General features: G+C 39.3%; 1 protein-coding gene across 1 annotated transcript; it reads left to right on the top strand.

Annotated features, from left to right (window-relative positions):
* Positions 1 to 1116: 1116 nt before the first annotated feature.
* On the top strand, positions 1117 to 5897 carry BDKRB1 (bradykinin receptor B1). Its single transcript, XM_052694679.1, has 2 exons — positions 1117 to 3468; positions 4203 to 5897. The coding sequence occupies exon 2, from the start codon at positions 4215 to 4217 to the stop codon at positions 5301 to 5303; it is 1089 nt and encodes a 362-aa protein (XP_052550639.1). The 5' UTR covers positions 1117 to 3468; positions 4203 to 4214; the 3' UTR covers positions 5304 to 5897.
* Positions 5898 to 24069: the final 18172 nt, after the last annotated feature.

The raw sequence follows: 24069 nt of genomic DNA on the forward strand, positions 1-24069 counted from the left end.
TAATTCAGATGGATAAAGATACTGAAATCCCTTCAGTAGCTCTTCTTTGCACCTTAGTAGCTCATTTTCTTGTGAAGCAGCAGATGCTCTTTTTTTTTCTGAGGACTTGGGGTACCCAAGAACCTGTAGGTGCCCTCTATAGCTGCCTGCAGATGGGCTGCCTGCCTAAAGCCTTTACTCATCTATGAAAGCACAGATACCAACAGTATCAACAGATACAGATGCACAGATATCAACAGGCAAAGTCTTTACATCAAGCTCTGCAGACTGTAGAATGCAATAGGCTGACTTCCAAGTCACTTACTTTCTAGAGCTATCACATACTGTCTAGTACTGGCATATACCACTTATATAGGTAACAAAGTAAAACCAGAGGAACAGCAACTGTATGAAAACTCAGCTGACATTTTAACAGAGTAGTTCAGTTGGAAGGGACCTTCAAAAACCACAAATTTCAACTACCTGACAACTTCAGGGGTAACCTCAACTTAAAACATTGTCTGAATGCCTCTGGACAACTGACAGGCATGGGGCGCTCCCCAGGAAGTGTGTTTGACCACGTTCACAGTACAGAAATTTTTCCTAATGTCCAATGTGATCCTAGCAGCTCTGCCACTCCCACCCTTGCTATCAGTTCCAGGAGCAGAGCCAGGCATCTCCTGCTTCCCATCCTCAGGGAGCAAGGAGGTAGCCGCCCAGCTTCCTCTTCTCCAGCTGGACAGCCCAGTGCCCTCAGCCTCTCCTGACAGGGCATGCCTTTCACTGTCACAGCTTTTCTGCCCTCCACTGGAATATTCCAAGCACTTTAACAACATTTTTTAGTGTGTGGAGCCTAGGTCTGCAACGCCAGGCTACACTAAATCTAAATATAGCTGACAACCACCTCTTCTGACCACTTTGCTGTGCATAACGCGTCCCACAATGTAGTTTGGCCTCTTGCCTGCAAGGGCACAATGCTGGTCTATGCTGAGCTGCTGTCAGAGCACCCTAGGTCCTTCTTGCTGAGCTGCTCTCTGGCCACTCCTCTCCCAGCCGGTGTCTGGCATTGCTCTGTGTAGATACGGGCAGGAATAGTTATGAACTTTTTACTGCCTGTTTTTTCAAGTGGATTATTGACTCCACCTGGAAAACAATTTAACAGTCTTACAAAGAGTTAGGTCCAAGTGGCTGATGCTTGTTGTGGATAGGAGGATGTTGCTGTTCACACAGGCACTTTATGGAGAAGTCAGGAACTCAGACTAAGATTCTAAGATGTCTAAACACCTGTTCTAAGATGATTTAGCACCTGTATTAGATTTTATTCATTTCACAATTTCCAGGAAATGCATAGAATTGAATTTTGATTCTTTATTGCTGAAAACAAGTTTTAAACATGAAAACAAAACAAAACAAAACAAAAACAAAATCAGAAGCTAGATTAACAAAGAGGAGTTGGGCTTGAAAACTGATGCTTTGATCTATTTTGAAATGATGATTTTAGTAAGTCTGCATTTTTTAATCATTTACGTTTTAGATGTAGCTACCATCTGCTATTTGATGTCTGTGAGAAAACACAGATGTTGGTCACTCTTAGAAAATTTGTGTCCAAGCAAGGCTGAATTCCAAAGTTCTTGTTATTGCTCAAATGTTCTTTATGAAAAAATAACTTCAACACAAATCCACTAGCGTAAGCAAAGAGGAAGTTATGGAAAGTTTATGACGAAGATCTACTTTTCCATTTAACTTACCTTAGTGACTCAGTGTGGGATGAGATGTTTAAATATTGACCTCCTGTAGGTTATTAGGATTTATGTTGTGTGTTCAAAAAAATTATTTACCAAAATAAAAATTTTGATTGAGATGTAAAAAAAAAAAAATTGACAGAAGAGAAGTAGATGGCGTCATTTGAGATATTTTTAATTCTGATTCATTTGGTTAGTAAAATAAACAAATGTTGAAACAAGTTACTGTTTAAATGGAAGTATTTGAGTGCTTTAAGTCTTCCAATCAAATACTGGATTTTTTTAGAATTTTTTTCAGTGTGATTGCATGCAAACAGAACAATGTTTCAAGTTTCTGTAAATTCCACCACAATATAGCATATTTTTAATCAGTAAAATGAAAGTTAGAATAAAACTGCTTGTCATGATGACAAGTCTGTCAAGTGATATCAGTGTACAGCCTTGCATGATCTTTTTATATTTTAACTAATTAATCAAAGGAGAGCACAGTGGAGTAAGAATTTGGAGAGACGGTGAATTTGTTGGGCAGACAGCCAACAAGACTAATGTTTTCAAACAGAATTGTATCATAGAATGGTTGGGTTGGAAGGGATCTTAAAGTTCATCCAGTTCCCACCCCTGCTGTGGGCTGGCTGTCTCCCACCAGCTCAGACTGCTTAAGGCACCATCTAACCTGGCCTTGAACACTTCCAGGGGTGGGGCACCCACAGCTTTCTGGGCAGCCTGTACCACTGCTTCACCACCCTTTGAGTAAAAAATTTCCCCCTAACATCTAATATAAATCACCCTTCTTTCAGTCTATAAGTGAATAGCGTTCCAGTTCCTTTGTTATTTTTTCACTGCTCTTTAAGAAGTTGAAGATACCTATTGTTTACACATATGTAATTGAGAGATTTGTATTTAGAAATTTGATATCTATTCTCAGATGAGAGGGTAATTAAAGTGAAAAAATTAAGTTTGTAGACAATTAGTCTCAGTCAACGAAGTCTCATGTAATGAAACAAAATGCAGATGGTATTTTGCATGCCTGATAAATTACAGACACGATCACACAATCCTGAGAAGTAACGTTCACACGTTCACAAAGTAATGCACTAGATATCTATAGTGGTGTACAAATGACATCAGTTTTCAAAAATGGTGGAAAGGTTTAGTGATTCCAGGTTTCAGCTACCCTTCCCAAACACCTCTTCTGCTCTAATCCCAACTCCTTGGCATGGCCTACAATGTATGCAGTATCGCCTTCCCTACATCAGCTGGACAGGAAAGAGTTCTCAAAGCAAAAACCTCATAGAAAGTTTGGCTTTGATTGTATTGGCGCTGAGAGAGTGGTTTGGAGCAGTTGATAAAATTGCCATTGTTGCAAACATTGTTATTCATACAAAAGAACTATTAATTGCCATTGACCTGTATTTGAGACCTTTATTTATGTTCACGTAGGAGCAAAAGTCAAGGCAAATAGCTTGACTTTTTCAAGAATTTCACAACGAGAATGAAATGTCTCACTTGCCTTGAAAATCACCACAGCTGACGTTTGGAAAGCTTAAAAAAAAAAAATGTAATGGCTTTCTTCCAAATGGTAACATCATACATAATGCACATGGCTAACAAAAGACTCAGACAGTGCTCAGTCTCACTCACCGATGAGTCTGAATTCTCTCCCTAATCACTGTTGTACTGCTGTTTGTCAGTTCTTCCTGGATTTGAAACTTTTTTAACCTAAACTGCCACGAAGAAAGAGAATAAGGTAGGTCTATCTGTTTTTAATGTCTTAGGAATATTAAAAGTATTTCAGATGCTTTTATATAAACAAGTATCTTGTGCTCTCAGTTCCAATGTGTGCACACATAGTAAGATGTTCTCTTTCACTGCTAACTCTGAAAGTCAGAATTAACTCTTCTAATCTGTAAAAATACAGTTATTCATTTTATGAATTTTCTGTATAGCTGAATAGACTTATCTGATTGCAGAATTTTCTCTTTAAAAATAATATTTTTTTTAATTGTTCCCAAAACTCAAGCTGTATTTATTTAGTGTTTCAGAAGATCCAGAAGATTTATTTAGTGTTTCCAGAAATCTGATCTTCTGTATATTGGCTACAGAGTCAATGAACACAGAAAATAATCAGAAATTAGTTGAATGCAGAGAAAAAAAAAAAGGCATTTTCGTGAAAGCTGGAATATTTGGAACGTATTAAGGACATAACTGAAAATCATTATTTTGGCTAATTGTCCATTAGCACTAAATACAGTATTTACAGAAGAAAATTACCTTTGAAAGAGAAATAAATTAAGCAACTGCAAATGAATTGCATTTTCTGTCAACAAGGAATCTGGAGTTCTAAGTTCATACAAGTCAGTGCTGAAGAAATTTGAAAAAAGATGTTTTTTACACCACTGATAAGAGATAACATTTAGAACTTTATTCCTCCATTTTGCAGTTCTTTTCTCTTACTTCAAAAATGTGTCCTGTTAATTACAGAATCCTAAAAAAATGACTGAAAGTCCTCTACTGAGCATTCCCTTCTCAAACCAGAGTGAAAACAAGAGCAACTCAACTGTTTGCCCAGACTTGGATAACTGGTGGGAAATCGTGTACTACTTAGTACCCAAGTGTATCGACACCATCTGTGTTATTGGAATGCTTGGAAATTTATTTGTTCTCTTCGTTTACTCAGTGTACAAGGGCCCTCTGAAGATATCTGAAATCTACCTTGTGAACCTAGCTGTTGCTGATCTTATTTTCCTCATATGTCTCCCTTTCTGGGCAGAGAATGTACGGAATAAGTATAATTGGCCATTTGGAAATTTTCTTTGTCGTAGTGCCAGTGCATCCATCCACCTAAACATGTACACTAGCATCTACTTGCTAGTAGCAGTCAGCTTGGATCGCTATTTGACTTTTGTTCATACCTTGACACACAGAAGAATACGTAGCAAAACTATAGCCAAAGGGATCTGTTTGCTCACCTGGACCTTTGGGATCCTTCTCAGTATCCCAACCTTTACGTTTCGGACTGTGAAACACTTTCCTGAGTGGAATATCTCTGCATGTGTTTTAGACTTCCCCACCCCATCCTGGCAAAAAGCTGATCGTTTGGTATTCAGCATAGTGGGGTTTGCATTGCCATCAACAGCAATTGTCTTCCTCAATTTCTGTACCATTCGCTCCCTACAAGAACACAAAAGAGAACTAAAAGCATTCAGGACAAAGAGTTGCCAGGACCACAGAGACACAAAGGCCACAAAGTTGATCTTCTTAGTGGTACTGATGTTTCTTTTGTGCTGGACTCCTTACCATCTTGTTATATTCTTTGATATATTATTCCAGATGGAAGTGATACAAGGCTGTTTCTGGGAGGATTTTCTCAACTTTGGTGAGCAGTTTAGTTCTACTTTGGCTCTCACAAATAGCTGTATTAACCCAATAGTTTATGTATTTGCTGGGAAATATTTCAGGCAAAAAGCTTTAAAAGTTTTTTCACAGTTTTTCTGCTGTGGGTATTTTTTGAACCAGGTATCATTCCAAGAAAAGTCTTCATATTTCAAGTTGTTTCCAGTCAAGACTAGTTCAACTTCATGATTCTTGGTTCCATCTTAATTTTGATATTACAATTTATTTTTAATTGCATTAAAAATGAACAGGAATCACACTGTTCTAGCATTCTCAGACTAAGTTAATTATTTATTAAGTTACATCACTTCGCTGCTTATTTGTCCCTGGGTTTGTTTTTCCTTTTCTGTGTTACCATCCAAACATATAACATGCAACACCAGAATTTTATACCAAATGATCTAACTTGTCTCATCAGTGCTTGGAAAGAAAAGTTATTTGACAAAGCATCAGAAGTCTGGTTTCTCTAAAGTATGGTATAAACTGATTGAAAATTTATTATACTGTATCTGTGGTAACAAATATAATATCACCAGGAATACTATGCAAAGAATTATAACATATTACAGAGCAATTATGAGCTTAACTTTCAGCTCATAGCTGCATTTTAGGAATGGCAAAACAGATTCAGTATTTTAAATGGGTTGTATTTTCAGTGTAGCACATAGAAAATTTGAAGAACTGTTCATTTGAAATGTATTTGTTGCATAAATATTGTATGTAAAATGTACCACAAAGGAAATGTACATGAATTGTAATAAAAATCCAGTATCATCTTGAAAATTTGACTTTTTTTTTATTCAGTAAAATGTTATGCAACCACTCTTCAAGTAGGCAAGGATTCTTTTTCTTTTCCATATATGAAATCAGTGATGACCACTGACACTATGATTTTGAAATATTTTTCCATCTAAGGCAAATCCTTAAGTTCATACTTATATTTTTATGAATCAAAAACAATAACTGTAATATCCCACTTCACCATAATCTTGTTCATTTTTTGCATTGTTTTATCTCTTGTCTCTTTCCTTATTCCTTTGGACAGGAGGAAATGTATATTTCCGCTATTAAAAATCCTTTCTACTACTATAATGTTAACTCTATTTGTAGCAGTAGTAACGATATAACAATAACATACACAGCAGGAAACAGGGAAGGAAATTTTTCCATCACAGGCACAACAGTAGAACAAGTTGATGCAACAGAGATATGTGTTCCCATAATTGTAAAAATATTTGCATGTGCAGACATTGGAAGAGAAAGAAAGGGGATGTTTCAGTAGGAAAGTTAGTTCAGCTAGAAGGACATCGAGTGCAGAAAGGGGCACATAAGCACTATCTCTAATATTTTACTTAGTTTAGTGTAAGTTCTGTTTAGCCTCTTACTTGCTGTAATGGCGTTTCTGCTTTGAATATGGCATTAATCTCTTATAGAAATCTACCCATTCAACATTCCAAAAAGATTAGTGTATATTTTTAATGATTTCTTCAAACTTTTTGAGTTTGAATGTTGAAATCTTTTTTGGTGAGTTAAAAGTTTGTCTTCCTGCAATGATGCGTTAAGAGCCAAGGGTGGATTAGGCAAATTATTCATAACTCCGGTCACTTTTCTCCTTCTCTGACAGGCTTTTTTTCAAACAAATTTCAGTTAGATATTAGTAATAACTACAGTATGTGAAGTCTGGTGAGTCACAGGGTCATAGAATGGCCTGGGTTGAAAAGAACCACAATGATCATCTAGTTTCAATTCCCCTGCTATGCTCAGGGTTGCTAACCACCAGACCAGGCTGCCCAGAGCCACATCCAGCCTGGCTTTGAATGCCTCCAGGGACGAGGCATCCACAACCTCCTTTGGCAACCTGTTCCAGTGTGACACCACCCTCTGTGTGAAAAAATTCCTCCTAATATCTAACCTAAACCTCCCCTGTCTCAGGAAACAGCCGTTTCCCCCTCCTGTCTATATGCTCCTTTCGAGTACTGGAAAGCCACTACGAGCCTTCTCTTCTCCAAGCTAGACAAACCCAGTTCCCTCCACCTTTCCTCACAGGAGAGGTGCTCCAGCCCTCTGATCATCTTAGTAGCCCTCCTCTGGACCTGCTCCAAGAGCTCCACATCCCTCCTGTATTGGGGGCCCCAGGCCTGGACGCAGTGCTGCAGATGGGGCCTCATAAGAGCTGAGTAGAGGGAACAATCACCTCCCTCTCCCTGCTGGCCACCCCTTTTTTAATGCAGCTCAGAACAACACAGTTGGCCTTGCACATGGCTGGCTCGTGTCCAGCTTCTCGCTTGCCAGGACCCCCAAATCCTTCTACACATGGCTGCTCTCAAGGAGATTTTCCCCCTGGTTTGTATAGATACCTGGGATTGCCCCAAACCAAGTGCAGCACTCTGTACTTTGCTTTAGTGAGCCTTATTAGGTTTTCATGGCCCAGCCTGCCCTGGTCTCTCTAAATGGCTTCCCTTCTTTCCAATATATCGACTGCGTCACTCTGCTTAATGTCATCTGAACTTAACTCCATATAATCATAGATCACAGAATGGCTTGGGTTGGAAGGAACCATCCAGTTCCAACCTCCGTGGGCAGGGCTGCCACCCACTAGATCAGACTGCCCAGGGCTCCATCTAAATTTCTTCCTAACATCTAACTTAAATCTCCCCTCTTTTATCTTAAAGCCATTTGCCCTTATCCTAACACTAACAGACCATGTAAAAAGTTGCTCCTCTTCCTGCTTAAATGCTTCCCTTCCCCTGTGCTGGAAAGCCACAATGAGGTCTCCCCAAAGCCCTTACTTTTCCAAGCTAAACAAGCCCTACTCACTCAGCCTTTCTTTATAGCAGAAGTGTTCCAGCCCTCTGATCCTCTTCATAGCCTTTTTTTGAACCCACTCCAACAGCTCTGCATCCTTCCTGTACTGGGGGCCCCAGGGCTGGACACAGTACTCCACATGGGGCCTCACAAGGGCAGAGCAGAGGAGGACAAGTCCCACCCTCACCCTCCTGCCACCCCTCTTTTGATGGAGATGAAGTACTAACCTAGCTTGACCCTGCATAGCTTCCAAGATGAGATGACATTAGGGTGGCATGGTCAGTCTATTTTAAGATATTTCACACCATTTATTTCAGAGATCTTTATCTGAAGCCTCAAGTTCAAATGAACTCCCAAACAGAGATTCAGTTGTTTTTTTTTTTAAAGACGAAATAACAAAAAAAAGTATATAAACAGAAGGCCATTTTCCCAACATGAATGTGAAACCTTAAAAGGAAAAATATCATCTCTAACTCTTGTCCATGTTAAGTATTGAACAAAAATAAACGAAACAACACAGTACTGAAGAAGCATTTCATTTAGGGCATGAGCAAAAAATCAGACTGAAATTCTTAATCAGTGGAAAGATTCCAGTCTATTCCAAGGACTTTTGTGAAAGTGTTGCTTCCTTTTACATGCGCACAACCATTAGAAAGTGTCTGAATATTAAACACTGATGTAACAAATACTTAACAGGGTCTCACAAATCGATGGATTTACTTTACAACAAGAGAGTAACAAAAACATTTTTCATGTGTGAGCTACACTTAATATAGCAAAATATGACCAGTGATCACAATTTACTGCCCAGCAAATACAAAATTCTATATTCAATCAGAAATAATCCAATACACAGAAACAGGCTGCAGACTGGGAAACTAACAGCAGTTGAGCTGAAAAGAATTGCCAGATTGGAAGTTTAACATAATCCAGGAGAGCCACGTTGTTTCTGTATTGGGGCTATACATGAGATCAATGGACTTAAACTGTAGCAAAGGAAGATGAGTTAATAAAACACCTTCTCCTGGTGATGAGTCACCTTGGAGATAAGGTAGGACCTCAACAGTGAAACCCTCTGAGACCATCTTAGAAAGGCATTTTAGATATTGTATCAGTCTATTTAGTTCTGTCCCAGCTCATGAGGGATTTTTAGTGACACAGATCTTCATGTCAACTCAAATGTGTTTGCATTCTCAGGATTCTTCACATATCACCTTCCATTCATTACTGAAATATCAGACCTTACGGTCAGTCAATCACTACTGCGAGACTCGACTGCCATGTGTTATCTTCAAAGCACCTTTTTTATCTCATTTCATGTTACTCCTCACACTCTCAATAAACACTGTCATGCATTTATCATTAAAACAATATCCGTCTTCTGTAGGCAAGATCTGAGCCTTCTGTGAGCTTGCAATCTTTAACTACTTCTCATCCACCTACATCAAGTTATGTTTTAATCGTAATTCCTCTAGCGCAAAAACTATCTTCTATTATCTGTTCAGACCTTGTTTATTCTCACTTTAAAAGATGGGTCTGCTAGCACTGGAATAATAAAGTGGCATTTAGAACTTACTGAAACCCACATTAAGGAATACTATAATCTCGGCTTGCATTTGCAGTATCAAAATGTTTTGACAAGTTATTATTTCATCTTTAAGAACTTAAACTGTAAACATAGACCTACAGCAAAACCATCTGATCCATTGCTAAAACTGAAGGTAGAAGATTGCTAGAAATAAAGGCAAAAGCATTTTCAAAGATTTGTATCCACAAAGGCTTCTAGTATGTCAAGAGGCATTTTCCTGGGAAGAGAGCATTTGTCATCCCTCTCAAAACCATTCCAAATCAAGTCAAAATTGTGAGAATTTAGTTGGAAAAAAACTGTTTGCAATACAGTCATGCTGAAGGTCCCAGCCGTCTCATGATCTCATCCTCATGGACATGTTCAGACCACACTTGCCTCTGACAGTGTTGTACAAGTGAACTGGTCAAAGTGGATCCACTTTCCCTGTCTGTGTGTGACTTTGGGCTGCAGACAGTAGGTGTCAAGGATGCTGCTTGCTTACAGTCCTAGGGTGGTTTTCTTTGCCCTCCCAGCAACAAGACCAAGAGACAAAATCTGTATCAGCCAGCAGAACAAGAGCCAGGAAATATCTAACCTAAGACTGTCCCTGGAATCTCAGTGTGGCTTCTTTCAGGGTACGAGTTATAGTAGTCCTATGTGATTAAGCTTTGACTTTCCAACATTGCTACTTAGCCTCTTCTGATTTAGCTCTGTGTCACTATGCCTTCTGTGGGAGAGAAAAAAAACTAAAATTAAACAGTACCCTCAAAAAATTGAACTGTCATGTCTTGTTTACTAAATACCACCTAGGGGATTGATAACACATATCTTGCCATGAATTTTACAGAAATCTTTGAAGAAACATATAATTAAATTGAATTGTCACAGTGAGATTGTAGAGAGAAAAATGGGTCTAATGATCAGAACTGAAAACATTAGAAGAAATTCTAAACTAGTAAGAATTAGGAAGAATCAGTGTCAATGTAGGATAGAACATCCTTCTTTGTAGCACAGTAAGATGCCTGACAAACAGTAGAAACCGGTCTTGGTAACTGGCAAAGAGGAGTCAAAACAATCTCATCATAGAAGAGTAAGATAGGGCTTTGGATCCACGAGGCGGGCAGAAGAATTAGAAGTTACAGAAATATCCTACTTTATCAATTCAGGGCACATACAGAAAAGTTGCAAACACAGGCACCTAGGCTGAACTACACAACTACAGTTCATTTTGTTCTAAGGGAATTTGAAGCTTGAAGGCAAAAGAGGATCACCTACTGTGTTCCTCAGATGATCCTAGTCATTCTGGCGTTTCAGCTGGTTTGTTCTTCAAATTTTCAATAGTTACTGCTGATCCTGTTATTTCTCACATGCTTAAGTGTCAAATCAGGAGTGTTTTTCACAGCCTACTAGATGACAGATCTGGCTTTTTTTTCCCTAGCACCATATAACAGAAACCCCTTTCAACCAATATGATCCTCCGTGGTGGAGAATTGTCATGTATTCATTTATTCATAGGTATTATGTCCACAGTGAGCTGCTGAAAATGTGAGCAAAGTTCTGCTTCAGGGAAGGAGTAAACACATTCTCCTTTCTTTCCTTTTTTGTTGCTGTTGCAAAAAATGGACGTAGTCTTGTTGAGTGAGTTCACTCTGCTGATGCTCACAAGAAGCCAGTATTTGATTATATCCATTCTTGAGTTTCATGTTACCTACGAAGCATTAACAGACCCAACCGCCTCTCAGGATCGTAAGTCTGTGGGCAGCAGTGGTTAAAAGTCTGCTTGGCAGCTTTCTTCTCAGGTTCAGGCAGAGCAGGAGAATCTCATACAAACTACTTCAGCTGTGCTATTGTCACAGACAGAAGAAGTCTCCTGAGCCACCAAGCAGTGACAGAATGAAAACCAGAAAAAGAGATCAATTAATTGAAAACTTTCTACGTTTAAGGCATAATTGAGGCTGATTGCACTGAGTAGCATAGGAAAGGAGGCAATGATCAGGAAGTCCCTCTGCCATCTTGTGCATTCCAAGTTTGTTCTGGCAAAACCTTCTCTGTCTGCTAGCTGTACTTTCTTACAGGAGCTGAGGCTTATTCTCCATCGTAACTCTAATCTATAGCTATACCTTTGAGAGACATTCTCCTTTGGGAAGTAATTCACACATGGAAAAGTTCATGTTTGGTTTCATGTATTGCTATTAATCTATTTCAACTCCTGCAGAGCAAATCCCCAGCCACACATTAGGAATGAAATCAGTCACTCTCATTCCCCACAGGAAGAGATAGGATACATCTCACATTCATCACAGAAGACTGAGTCAAGAAGATGAGCTACAGTGCCCAAAGCCTGAAAAAAACCTCTTCAAATTATCACAGCATCTTTTATGTACGGACAAATATGTATGTCAGGTAGCTACAGAGTAAGAAATGCTCACCCTTCAGCGCTGAAAGGATAAGTAGCAATATTTCTTTTGTAGCCTCAAACACTCCTCATCCAAGCAAGAGGATTTTTCAAACCTCAGCTAATGTACATCATAGTAAATCAAATTTGATGGAGATGTACTTAATTGTACCAGGTGAAGGATTAGCCCTGAACAGAGATAGTGACTGAGTCTCTATATCATTACACAATTTTAAAATTACAATCATTTTTCTATTAGTAAGAAGGCAGCATAATAGGTGAGAAATCTTCCTGCATTTTATTTTTTTTTCTCTGAAGCTTTTTAGCTATTAAGCTTCTGACAAATCTCTCTCTCACATGACAAAAGTGCTGGTGTGTGCATGCTGTAGAAGTAATGTAGATTGGTGATTATGATAAAGTAATATTCCCATTAAGATCAGTTTTTACAAAAGTTATATGCAAAAGAAAGCCAAGATTCAATATTAAATTCAACAAATAGGCAACGGAGGTTTTTTTTAAAAAGAAGAAAAGCAAGACAATATTAAAAAGTTTTTTTTTTAAAAAAAAAAAAAAAAAAAAAAAAGTAAATATCAGGTTGCCTAGTTTATGAAAATTTCAGCCCGTCTTCAAAAGAAACTCTGAGCCTCTGAGTGAGGCCTCTTGACAATACAGCTCAGCTCTTATCTGTTGGTTGCACGCCAGCTTCCTGGCATGCATGCCAGTAACTCACACGCAGCAAGTACATAAAATCTGTCTGATGTGGCAAGTGGCAGTCAGACAATGGGTGACAATGTGTCTGATGGGAATTAATGCCCTACAAATATCCTACTCTACTGGAAGAACTCAATTTATTTGTGAGAGGATGCTATAATATTTAGCACAGTTTTGTCTCTTTCATCTCAGAAGAGCTGCAAAGCAACATTGGTTTGGCTAAATACAGACATCTGCAGGTGCAGAAAAACTGCTCTGTATAACGCCATAAAATACATAACCAGGCAAACTTTCTTCTTGCCAGTGTTTTGAAGGAAAAGTAATATCCTGCTTTTTTTGGCAGCCACTTCACAGCTTATAAGTAATAACACAGCCACCGGCAGCCATCTATCATGGAAGAGGTTATCCTTACCATATTAGCAGGAGGAAGTAACCATAGCAGAAAATTAATGTGATAAACTGAATAGAAGACACATTGGAACACATGTAGTGTGCCATTTATCACCAGCAGCAAAATACCTACAGCCAGTCCTAGTGGTGCTCTTTGTTTCTTGATAATAAAAAAGAGAGAAATAAATTCAAGCTAATGGGAAAATACCTACCAGAAGCAAGTTCCAGAAAAGAAGAAGGTTTTCTTTTATCAAATGACTTTTAGATGTGCATACTGGAACTGAAGCTTTACACATCCTAAAGCTCAAGGCAATTCTTGGCTAAGTTGTCACTGCAGATCAAGAGCAACATTCAGGTGCTCATTGATGCATTAAAGACATACACTCCCCTTATACACATGACCTTGTTCACACCATGCCTTAGTATCATTTCTCCTATCCAGTACACTTGCCTTAGTAGCCCAAGGGAAGATGCTAGTGGTCTAACTACCAATTGCACAATCAGCATCTCAACTTCCCAGAACCACAGAACACACATGCAGATCCCAGCCAAACACAGCCAGCTTTTTAGCTTTCTGCAACAGCTGCATTAGTGCCACTGTGTCTGTCAAACAGCCCCACGCTGATGCCTTAGAAATTATCTTTGACCACAACCTTATTACTGAGAAAAAGCCTTCACAATAAAACAATTTCAAATTTCATCTCGGCTACAGATATTTAATTTCATCTGGGAGAAATCCTTAGTTTCTCTAATTATTTCTAAGATAGCCTTTTTAAAGTGAACATCTGAGTGCCCTGGTTTCCAGAAGCTTTTCAGGAACCAGTATCTTTCAGGTGAAAATGATTCACCTTACCTGCTGCATTTATGCTGCTTAGAAACCCTTTTTGCCCTGAGGATCATTGTTATTGGAAAAACTCCAAGAAGCCCTTTATCTTCTTCATAAGAGGATGGTCTGGCATGGAACAGGCTCACTGCGGCAGTGATGATGGCACAAAACATGCAGAAGTTCAAGAAGCTTCTGGACAATGCTCAGACATACGGTTTTATTTTTAGGTGGCCCTGTGTAGATCCTGGACTTACAGTTCCCTTCCAGCTCAGACGTTCTAGCTCAGATGTTCTATGATTCTACAAGTGTGAAAGAAATAGCAGCAGGTAGAACAGAGAGCTAAGCCCTCACAGTGAAGTCAGATGCAGTATGCTGATAATAGTAATCTAATGGTAGCCTTTCTGTAAGCTTTACATGCAGCCTGGATTTGCACCAGAGGTGACCCTTGACCAAACACTGTGCAGAGCAGTGTCACTGCTGCCACTATTAAGTTTGAAGTCATGATCAATAAAATGAGTTTTAAAAATTTCACAGGTGTATTATGATGCCTAGAAATAAAGGCATAAGGTATTCAGATACTGAAATAACAGAGGTTATCAGGCACTTCATATAGACTATGGAAGCCAAAACACAAACTTCTATTTATGGGCATATAGCACTTACATCAAACACGGAGTTCTTGGTGTAAGCTTCCCCACACACAGCTCTCTGCCTCCCCAGAGGTGGTGGCATTGCAGTTCCTGTCATCCTCATGTGCTGCACACACAGCATATATAAGCTTATATTCATTATTAAAATATCAGGCAAATGAAAGGATCATTTGTATATTTTATAGTTAAATCAGCTGTTAAAAATAACAGCAAAAAAAGTCATTTTGAAACCAAAATGATCTCATCTCTCACACTACAGCAAAAAATCAAATACCTTTCAAGTACACCATACATTATCAAACTAATAACAAGCGATTGAAACTGCACACAATTTCCTGAGGAACTGCACAGAAGTAGCACTGATCACATTCAAAGGGCAGACTGTGGAACAAGCATGTAAGCCAACGCCCTGGTTTCACTGGAATAAAATTAGACATGATTCTGCACCTCCACTGCTCTTCCGGACCGACTTTGCTCCCCTGAGCTCCACTTCATTTCCAGGCATTTTGCACAGCCCATCCTGTTTATTCTGATGAGGTGCAAAGGGTCTGGATGAGTTATTTTGGGATAACATTCCAGAATTTAGGGATACCGATGTGTAACACTGCTCCCTTCATGCACTGGATTCTTTGATCTTTTTTCAAGTTCTAACCATTCAAGGCTAACATTAGCAGAATGTCCCTGTGCTCCAATTTCAGTGAAACATTTCCTTTTCCACTTCAGTATATTCTTCTCTGATATGTTGGACAATACTGTATCCAGCAGTGCTGCAGGAAATATACCTGCTGTCCCTGGTCACCGTGGGAGGCAGCCTGCAGTAGAAGATGTCCTTCAGCAGTGCCCATCAGTCCAGATGCAAAACCTCTTTCCTACCCTGCAGTTGGAGCCCCAGGCACAGCCAGCTGTGGTGGGAACAAGCTAAGCAGCTGCAGCAATGCAGCTCTGCAGTAACATACCTAGGCTGCAGAGAGCCATGGGACAGGAACCAAATAGACAAGAAAAATGCCATGGAATAGAAAAGACACCTTTCTTTTTGAATCATAGAATCGTTAAGGTTGGGAAGACAACTAAACTAATCTAGACCAAACATCAGTCCACGTGTGTGACTGCTCTAGAACATGTCACTCAATACGCCGTCCATGTTTTCCTCTAAACCCTCCAAGATGGAGACCCCACAAACTCCTTGGGCAGCCTGATCCAGTACTTCACCAAACACATCTCCCTAGACATTTAAGATGGTTTTTATGTGCTCGTGCCACACAACCTAGTTGGGGTATTCCTTTGTTTGCCCATGGCTATTACTATATGAAGAGACACTTCTGTACATCTTTCAGGAATAAAGAGGACAGCATGACGCATTCAGTTCTCTGAGCTCTATATAGTGTGAGGAGAAAGACCGAACAGCTCTGATACTGCTAATCCCTCTCAGTGAGGTTAATAACACCTACTGAGAATTAGCAATAAGCTCATTCCACAACACTGTACTACAGAAAAATAAAATAGCAACTATTCTGAGAAATATGAGTATGTTTTCAGAAGCTGCGACTGAAAACAAACAAGCAAAAAACAAACAAAAAAAAAAACAACAAGAGATCTTAGAATAAGGTCATTAAAAATATTAACAGACAAGGGAATGATTTCCTAGTGTTTTATTGCAAGGTGTTTCTGAGTGGCATGTTATACCCTAATAATGAGCACTACAATGAGTCAAGTAATAAAATGGCTTCCCTTTTCCCAGACTAATTATCTTATTTGTAAAATCATAAGTATCATTAGTATGAAAGGTGTTTTAGAGAGATGCATTTTAGTATGCAGCTCACTCAAATTCATTTCTGTATTACTGTAGGTGAATGAATCAGCTACAGCATTAAAAAAATCTTTTGACACACAGAGAAAATCACATCCAAAGGCATGTACAAAACTAAAACAGAAATCAGGATTCTGAACATGTTAATAAAATTATCTATCATACACCACCAACACACGATCTTCTAAATAAAGCATTTAGGGCAGATTTGTTAATTACAGCATAGGTGAGGGGTAGAAAAAATGTTCAATACTTGGCAAACGACGTGCACCATGAAAGGGATGGTTGTAATCAAAAATGACCCTGGCATCACAAACTCCTTTTCCACAAAGGAGTAAGAGTGAAGGTGAAGTCAGCAGTAGTTTGATGCATTTGTTTGCTCTTGCCATTGGATTTTGTGTTAGCTGTATTATTTTTCTATAAATAGTTTGTGGATATGCATATGTATGTACTCACATGGAACTAAAACAATGATATTTATTTTTTAAGAATTCTTTTATTCTTCTAAAAGAAATCAGGGAGAAGCAACAGTGCTATTTAAGTCAAATATTTTCTAACTTGTGCTTTCGAAAACATCACATTACTGTTAGCACATTAACTCTTCTTCCCTCCACACAAACATTAAGTACACTACATTTCTCTTTCAGGAAATTTGCTTGCAGTAACTTCTAACGTTACCTAGTGCAATTGCTGTCTGGTACTGAGTTATAGCAAGACTGAATTGTTTCATTAGGATTTAATTGAATGTTTTCTCAGACATTTTATTTGAGAAATGCAGCCACTTTTTAAATCACCAGATATCCACAAAATGCTTTCAAATGTTCATTGATTAAAATTATCCAGAAAATTTTATATATGGCAGTATAGTAAATGATTAATCGTTGAATCTTGTTGCTGGCTGTTTCAGCTGTTAATTTTTCAAGGCCAGTTTGCCCATGGCACCTACTCTCGTCTGACCTCTGTGACCCAGGAAAATTTCAGACCCTTTGATGTGCAGTCTTGCACAAAACCAATGAGGTCACTCTCCTCAAATCACATTACAGAAAAAGATTTGTTGCCTGAGATCTCAGGGGATGGTAGGAATACACACACACACACACACACACACACACACACAAAAAAAAAAAAAAAAAAAAAGCCTGCTTTGCTCCACTGAGAACCAGGCTATGCAGCACCCCCTGAAGCTGCTCAACTTCTGTGGTTCAGTTGGACCCTTCTGCTAGAATGTGGCAACCCTTCATCTGCTCGGCTGCACTGGGGGGACCTTTTTATCCCCCCTGCGCCTAGAGATACACAAATTAATTCAGAGTTTAAGTCTATTTTTATAGAAGCACAAACCAACCAGGAAGAGACCTTCCCAACAGACTAATAAAGAAAGTGGCAGTTGTACATGCAGTACTGCACTGCAATTCACAGCACCCTCAGCAGGTTTCCACCAGCAGCTGTTACTCTGAGCTATTGCAATATTAACGTTCATGAGGGGCTTTTGAAACAAGTTTCAGTCTCAAGGAGAGGTTGTCTCATACTCTGCTTGCTGTTGTGTGCAGCATGCTGTGCTCCTTGCCAAACATCTCTCAGAAAGACAAATGAAGTTTACAGAGCTTCTTACATACTTGGACACAACATTTTCACATGAATATCTAGAATTCAGATCACCCCTTTGAATGGCCTTCTTTGAGAAGATGAGGAAAATATCTACTAGCAAAGATGACTGATGAAGCAATATGGACTACGTAAGTACTTAATTTCTCCCCAGTATTTTATGTAACTACCATTATATAACTGTCATTTATAACATATAACAGAATTTCAAAATATATCACAGCAGGTCTCTTGGAGCCTGAACTGTTGCTGCCAAGCTCTGTAAGGAGCATTGATTTGCATCAGTTTTGACCTATGTGAACTGACAAGCTAGAGACATACTGTGTGCACAGCCTCTGCATGCAAGCTCTTACTGAAAAGGCTGTTGGAACCGTGACGTGGCTCTCCCACAGCCCAGACCTCCCTAATATCAACACTGCACAAGTACTCACTGAATTAAAGCGTGCGGTAATGTTAACATAGCTTCCTCATCCAGTCCCAGCTCCTTGCACACCTTTGTAGAAGGCAACTCTGCCATTTTAGATTAGATACTACTCACAAGATGCATGATAATGACACAGGGAAGGCCAGGTCCCTAGCTACATATCTACAAATGAACACCATCACCAGCCTATCTTAGCTGTAAACCCACCAATACGTTGCACATGGAAGATGCTATTAGAGTTAATGCACTTGAAAGAAAAATGGAAGGAAATTGCACTTCAGCAGCAAAATGAAGTAACCAGAAGCAGGATTCTGTAATGGCCAGATAAAGCTGAGACTCCTCAACATGTTTCAAACATTAAAGCACTTTATTCTCCTTAATTACCTGTATCAGGGAAGAACACTGAAACACCGCAAAGCTCCTAACGTTACCCACATAGTTAAAAAGCCCTTGTCAGAGAGGACAACAAAGCTGCTGCATGCCCATCTCTCATTTCATTTGAGGAAGGATTGCAGAGCAAGACAAGGTTTTCCTGAAAGGTAGGGGTTAAAGTAAAATGTCATTTGTTGGTGATGCGTAGAAGCATACTAGGGAAATACATTACTTATATTTTTCTTTAAAAGTAGACAAAAGACATTAGTGTTCCTTTTCTCTGGCTATTGCAACTCCTTTCCTGTTTCAGTCTATTTTGGTTGTTTTAATTGTTCTGGAGGACTTGACCTAGTAGACCAGACATAAACATCTGCACTCCAACTCTGCCTTCCTATAACATGTGCATTGACCTCTTTCTTTCTGCTTCCTGAGAAACTTTTTGCCCATGAACAGAGAGCAGAGCTCTGTCAAAACTCAGAAATTAAAATTCAAAATAGAAGTCTGTGATTCAAAGCAAGATGCACCGCAGGTACACGCAGGCAGTTTCTTATCAGCCTGATACTTTTCAATTCTATGAATGGCATGTCAGGGCTTTCTCACATGCTGCCTAGAAAACACACTCACCTAAGACTTGCAGATATTCAGAGATCTATGATCCTCAGCATGACTATTTCCTTCCACAGATGCAGAAGTCAATGTATGTAAGGTCACTTTGAAAGTAGTGCCTCCTATTTATTTCCATGAAAACTACAACAGACACAACGAGCAAAATGACATTGCTTGATAGAGGAAATTCTCAATGACAAAATGCTATTTTTCAGTGTAGTTACTACCATTAGCTGTACATTTTCACCAACCATGAACAAGAGCCTGCATGCCGTGCTTGTAACAGTCTGTACCAGTGCAAGTAATCCACCATCACAGTTTGCACCAGTGCAGGTAATCTGCCACCACCATCACTGACACACACCATTCACCACCTCACTGTGCTCACATCCACTGTTTGGTCTCCAGAAACATTCAGCAAGCATTTATGAATGTCAATGGGTGCCATTTTTTCTGCATGGAGAACACCATACACCTTTGCTTCATCCACACTTCCATGTCAGGCAGCCCCTCTGCTGCTATCTGTCACACAATAACAAAACATAATTGAATAATGGTCAGAAGGCTTAGCTTCTACTGCCTTACCAGCAACATCTAACTCTGGTGTTGTGGGCCAACGTTATAAAATAGGAGGCATTACTTTTGGAGCAGCTCTCATAACGCTGCTCTGTGCAAACAAGGTGTTGTTTGACATAAAGCTGAAAACTAACCAACTGATGCAAGGTGAGTTGAATGAATTCCAAGCAGCTGAAGATATTGTTGCCATCCCAGGAGTGAAGTGACAATGTTGACAACTCCTCAGAAAAGGAGGAATACGTACCATTCATAGCCAACGCCTGAGATGCTTCAGGGACAACATCAGCATGTCACAGCTGAACCACAGTGGAAGAGTGTCTTTGAGAACATGTGAATCTGAGATCTGAAGAGATGAGACAGAGAGAATCAGGAAAAGCAAGTGCATGAGAGAAGAGTCAGAGGGACTGAGAACTAATAGGGGTACATGCTAGATGACATGTTAACAAGAAACAATTCATGTCCTTCCTTTCTACAGATGAACATTCAGAAATGCTGTTGCCAGAAGAGAGAGGTAAAAAGGTCTGTCAACAGCTGAACAGGCTTCTAAGGATGTTTGCACAGAATTCTGCGGTATCCTAAACTGTTTTGCATGACCATTGCTAAATGTATATTTTATATGAAGTAAATACATCCAACTGTTTAGTCTCAATATTTCAAAAGCATTTCCTCCGTCCACCCATAAAGATGAAGAAAACACATTTAGATGCAATGTTAATAATTTTCCAAGACTTCAACATCCTGTGTTATGGAAATATTGAAACTGAATGGAGATTATTTCCAAACAGTGTCCACTTTGGAGTAGGGCTCAGAGATGGAGAATCATTTATTTGAGAGAAATGTCCTGAGATCATCCAGTTCCAACACCTCAGCTCAAGCAGAGTCAGCTGCAGCAGGCTGCCCAGAACCACGTCCAGTGAGGTTTTCAGCATCTCTAAGGATAGTGGCTCCAGAGCCACTCTAGGCAGCCTGTTCCAGTGGCTGACCACTCTCACAGTAATGAATAAATACATAAATATGAAAGCAATAAAAAGTAAAATAAAAAGTATTTTCCTACATTCAGATGGAATTTCAAGGATTATAATTTTTACCCATTTCCTCCTATTCTGCCATTGGGCACTACTGAGAGGAGCCTGGCTCATCTTCGTCCCTTCCCATCTGGTATTTGTACACACTGATTGCATCCCCTCAGGCTCTCTCTACTCCACACTCCACCTTCATCACTCATCCCTCATATGAGAAATGCTCCATTCTATTAATCACTTTAGCACACCTGTGCTGGACTCATTCTATTAAATCCATCATTTCTTGTACCGGGGAGCCTGAACTGGACACAGCACTCCACCATGCTGTGCCAGTGCTGAGAAGAGAGACAGTATTGCTTCACTTGGCCTAAGAATTCAAACTCCTAACCGTGCACTGTCACAAATAAAGAAGTGGGGGAAAAAATACCAATAAACAGACAGATATGGCATTGTAAGAGGGGGGGCCCATTGCCACTGTTGAAACACTGCCTTAAGGCTGGTTGTGTTCCAGGGCCTCATGGGGAGAGCACACACACACAGATACAAAGGGGCAGGAACCTTTCAATCAGGCTGTCTAAAATCAGAGGGCACACGTGAACGTGCGAGCCGCAGCCCAGTGAGGTTTTCCCTTCCTCAGCAGCTGCTGAGCAGCCTCTCCTGGTAGAACCGAATTACTGCTTTCCCAGAAGAAAGGCTTGGGGTTTGGTTCCTGCTGAACTCACTGCAACAGTGTTTTTTTTGTTTTTTTGTTTTTTTTGTTTTTTTGTTTTTTTTGTTTTTATCTCCATCACTTTGCTGCCAGAGAAAAACACAATGGGTTTATAAATACAGTCAAACATTAAGCTGAATGACAGTTATAATCTAAGTTTCTTTTCATAAAGTCTTGTATCTGAGAGGATGAATCACTGCTTCTTTTAATTGTCCATATGTTATTCTCCACACACTGCTGTGAATCTGCTATTTGTATAGAATTTGAAATGTCTTTTCAAGCAAGCACTTACACATCTTCTCCATTATTATAGAAATAGCTGAAGTACATGTATGACTAACTTCAGCTCACCTTTGTCTCACTATTCTGCTGGATATAATTGTGATGAGGGATTACTCACAGCCAAGCCTTGCAGACACCTAAAAGCTTTATTTTGTAACCTTGTAAAACGGCTACAGCAGATAAAATGCACTAAGTAAAATCTACTGCAGATAAAACAAAACTCTGTACATGTTTTAATGTTATCAAGGCTTTGCTTGTCTGTCCTTTCTATTACTGGTAAAGTCTGCCAATTGGACCACTTAAACTACTATTACAAGTGATATCGATGCTATACCACATCATCTCACCAACACAGCACAGTTTCAGTTATCTCAGTACAAGTGGAAATGCAAGCAAAATAGAAAGCATTGCTTCCAGATGCTGAGCGGCAAGTCAATAAGCAAGACAGTTAACAGTTACAAGTGCTCATAAACTGTCTGCCTATAGGAATGTAACTTCTCTGAAATTCTTCCCGGAGAATGTAAGAAGATACTAATGTGACTGATCTTGCAGAGGTTAGAATTTTGCATTTACGTATTTAATGGTCTCTGTCTGGCTCAACTGACAGCTGCTAAATTAGAGTCATCTTTCCTCAACTTATTACCAGCATCCTCTGAGTGTCTACTTCAAGGAACTGAGTTTACTACTGGAAACCACATCCTGTCCTCTCCAAAGGGCAAAATGGTTTTTAGCATCATCACACCATTTGAGAGGTAGTCATGCAACTATAATGTATCATGCCAATACATCCCATTAACAGACAGGTCCCCTAAACTTAACGTGACACTGCATTGTCACCATTCAAGGTATTTGACTAAATATCTACAATTTTTTTCTTCTAATCTGCTTTACCATAAACAATGCACGTATTTTTAACATTGCAACACAAAGCAATTACCATTATTCTTTGAGAGTCCACATAAATGTGCATACCCTAAGTGAGCCTTTAGTGAGCCTTTAATTGCTTTCTCTATTGAAAGAGAACCTGATGGTAATTAATGTAGTGTTTGTCATATAAAAATGCATCACTTCAGCTGTAGGTGACTTGGAAAACAGCAGTGCTTAATTCTCTGTGACATTCCGTGGGCTCTGTGAATGACTGCAGGTAATACCATAACAGCTTATTCTCTCCCAATAGCATTTCTTCATTTGCAGTATTTCCTACCAGCATGGCCAATTTGTTCTGAAGACTCAACTCCAGCATATCATTTTGAAGAGCTGAAAATCTTCCCTTTTGAAGATGAGAAAACTCGGGGAAATTATTGCTAACCTTCAGGAAATGTTTTCCATAATCGCTGCAGAATGTGCAACATCTGTCAGTCTTTCATATATAACTTAACATGCTGCAACTTAAACTTGCCTTGCAGTGGGTGCACATGGCAGTACTCAAGATTGCATTCAGCATCAGGTGCAGGTCTTGACAGCCATTGTTCAGCACTTTCTGTCCCGGGCTGATAGATCGTTTGCACTGTCTTCTGTACAGGTATTTCCTATACAAAATTTTTGCCTGGGATGAAGTTTTATCCATAGAAGACAGCAGAGCTGCTCATTTTGATGTAAATGACCTAACTCTGAAAACACATTTCAATCTTTTTTTTTTTTTTTTTTTTTTTTTTTTTTTTTTTTTTTTTTTTTTGCATTTATAGCAGTAGCTGGCATTTCTAAAAACTGATGAAATTCAAGATTTGGAAACTTGTCTTGAATGTGGTTTATTGCTGCTTGAAGTCTAGCACTTGATTTTAAACAGAAAAGCAATCTGAAGAGTGAAACAGCTTTCAGCAAAACAAGCACAGGTTCAGCCATGTGGAAGTTCCCCTGCAGACTGGTCTTAGTCTGTCAAACACTTCCAGTTCATTGTCTTACACTAAGAGGCCTCTTCAATTTTCCAGCAGTAAAGAATTTGAAGGAGTCTTCTCTTTTAGTTCTCCTCAAACTCTTACTTTATCCTTGTTATAATTAGGGAACTTTTTTTTTTCCTTTTTTCATTCTTGCTGAGAACACAGAAGATACAAGCAGGAAGGCACACAGGGGGCATCTGCAGGCTGTCCTGTCATCTCCCTACAAGCATTGTACAGATGTGTGGTTCTAAAGTCACAGCTTCTGCTCTTGAGGCCAGGGAAGGACACATACATCCACAGCTTTCCTCCTCAGCTCAGGAGCCTTTGTTCAGAT

Source organism: Tympanuchus pallidicinctus, unplaced genomic scaffold (assembly GCF_026119805.1).
Source record: "Tympanuchus pallidicinctus isolate F22 unplaced genomic scaffold, pur_lepc_1.0 scaffold3, whole genome shotgun sequence".
Classification (NCBI taxonomy): domain Eukaryota; kingdom Metazoa; phylum Chordata; class Aves; order Galliformes; family Phasianidae; genus Tympanuchus; species Tympanuchus pallidicinctus.